The sequence below is a fragment of the Monoraphidium neglectum genome (assembly GCF_000611645.1).
Source record: "Monoraphidium neglectum strain SAG 48.87 unplaced genomic scaffold scaffold06149, whole genome shotgun sequence".
Classification (NCBI taxonomy): Eukaryota; Viridiplantae; Chlorophyta; class Chlorophyceae; order Sphaeropleales; family Selenastraceae; genus Monoraphidium; species Monoraphidium neglectum.
The window spans coordinates 1-2,467 of record NW_014007486.1 but is presented as its reverse complement, the minus strand read 5'-3'; the positions used below and the strand labels follow the sequence as shown (position 1 = coordinate 2,467).

At 66.4% G+C, this 2,467-nt stretch overlaps 1 protein-coding gene across 1 annotated transcript; it reads right to left on the bottom strand.

Annotated features, from left to right (window-relative positions):
• Positions 1–252: 252 nt before the first annotated feature.
• Positions 253–2,413, bottom strand: MNEG_16240 (hypothetical protein; the record flags this gene model as incomplete). The annotated part of the gene is made up of 6 exons (XM_014035290.1): positions 253–273; positions 705–825; positions 1,070–1,161; positions 1,361–1,490; positions 1,925–2,049; positions 2,339–2,413. The coding sequence occupies 6 exons, from the start codon at positions 2,411–2,413 to the stop codon at positions 253–255; spliced, it is 564 nt and encodes a 187-aa protein (XP_013890744.1).
• Positions 2,414–2,467: the final 54 nt, after the last annotated feature.

Sequence of the window (2,467 nt, the reverse complement as noted above, 5' to 3'; positions counted from 1 at the left end):
CGCGCAGCCCGCGTAACCTGCACGGGGCTGGGCGCGCTCGCCCGGCTGCGGCGTTGCGCAAGGCCTGGATACGCGGTGCGCCTTTGCCAGAATGCGCACGACCCCAGCCCAGGCTGTGCGGCCATTGAAACGGTCCGCCAGCAACTCTTGGCCCCTTGCCCCTGCACCGCCCCGCGTGTGCGGCCCGGCCAACCTGCTGCCTGTGGTGGGCGGGTTCCACCTCTCAGCAGGCTGATGAGGCGGCCACCCAGCCTATTGCAACCCAGCATGCTCCTGTGAAAACACAACCCGGGACAGTGCAGGCGTCCCAGCAAGAGACGAAGCAAACCCCGCCCTTCCCCTCCCCTGTACCTTTGGCGACCTGAACCCAATACAATAAGTCAGCCCCTCCCCCAAACACACACACGCACACACACAAACACACATTGTCGCTGAGAGTCTGACCATACACGACACGGGGGGCGCGTGCACACGTGCACACACACACACACACACGCTCAAAGTACACACACACACACACACACACACTCAAAGTACACAAACACGCACGCGTCATACACACAAACACAACAACTTGCAAAAACACAACACACACAAGATACACACACACGCACATCACACACACAACACGCTCACAACATTTGCACATCAACACACACACACACCAACATACAAACACATTCAAACATTACACACACGCGCACCTGCCGGCTGAACAGGGAGTCCAGCAGCGACGCCACCACATGCGTCGGCTGCGGCCGGTTGACGCGCACCCCCGCCTGCACCTCCGCCGCGCGCGCCAGCGACGCCGCCGCCGCCGAGCGCCTGGGGGGGCCGCAAGAGCGTGCGGCGGAAGCGAGGCAAAGGGTCGGAGGTTCCTAAAAGACGCTCCAGGGGGGAGTGGCGGGTGCAATGCAGCAGACCTGCCGCAGCCGCGTGCGCGTGAAGGCCCTCTCAATCTTCCGCGAGGGGTGAAGTGTCATTGAACTGCTAATCATCGTCCAACGTATATGACAGTCGAATTTGGCAAAAACAGTAGTGTGCAAATCACATCGCAGCCATTGCCCACCTGTAGGCCCACACGCCGCCGAGCGCCAGCGTGCCCAGCAGCGCCGCCACCAGCTTTGGGTGGGTGCGCAGCGGCGGCAGCGCTGTCTCGGCCTGCGGCGGTGTGCGTGCGGGGTGACGGGCAGTTGTGTTGGTGTGCGGATCGTTGCTTTGGGCGTGCAACGCATGCATGAGCACACGAATTGCACACACACGCTCACACAAGGCACGCACTCGCACACACCTACACACACATGCACGCACGCACACATGTGCACCCAGAGATATCACACCTGCCCCCACAGCCACTCACGTAATCCCAGGCAGCATCCAGCGGCGCCATCACCGCATCAGCCACCCGCGGGTCCCGCGCAACCGCCGCGCCCGCCGCCGTGGCCGCCACGCCGCCCGCGACGGCCGCGGTCAGCTGCGCGGGAGAGTAACTGCGTCACGCGGGGGCGGCGCGGGGGCGTGTGGTGGGGGTTGACAGGGCGGAGGTGGGTCCGAGGCAGGAAGCGTGGCGCAGCGTGGTGAGGTCGGGGTGGGGTCGAGGCGCTGCTGTCATGGCGGCGTGCGAGCTGGGCAGGGATGGGGGGCGCGAGGCGGCCTGGCAGCCTGGCAGCCTGGCGGCCGGGCGGCCACGGCGGACGGCCGGGCGACAGCTGATGCGGCGTCAGGGAGCCTGGTTGGGACGACGCAGCCCCGCCCAGCAGACCGTCGTCTCGGTGTCAGGTGATGCTCTCCCCGATGCAACCCCCGCGCGCCACGGGCGCGAACCCCGCCCGCGGCTGGTGGAAGCCACCGGGAGCGGCGCCGCGCGTGCGGTCTCGCATGCGGGGCTGTGCGCGCGCCCCGAGCCCCTTGCGCCGCCGCCCACCTTGGCCGCAGCAGCGCGGTGCGCAGCCATGCGAGTGCCCAGCCGTCTGATCGCGCGTAGAGGTGGGCCAGCAGCAGGAACTGGTGGGCCAAACGGGGGTCAGCCCGCAGGGCGTCCATGATGGACTGCGGTGTGGCGAGGCAAGACGGGGTAATGGAGGAGGGGTGAGGGGGGGGCGCCACCTCTCACACCGGCGTTGGGCGCAGGCGCACCGGCGTTCTCAGCAAACAGAGATCGCGCTGACACACCTACCCACCAGCACCACGAAGACGCTCCCACTTCCTTTCCAATTCCTCCGCGGCGCCCCGTCTAAATCCCGCGGACTTAAGGCCAAAGCACAACCAGCCCCGTCCCGCCCCCTCGCCACCGCAAATGACCCGAAACTCCCACTGTGGCAGCCCGCAGCGCGCACACCTTTGACTCTGGGCCGCCCCCCACTGCCTGCGCCACCAGCACTGTGGCGGCGTAGCAGAGTATCGAATCCGCCATGTCAGCAGACGTCCAGTTGTCCTTGGGAGAGGGGTCATTTTGGGGGGTTGGGGT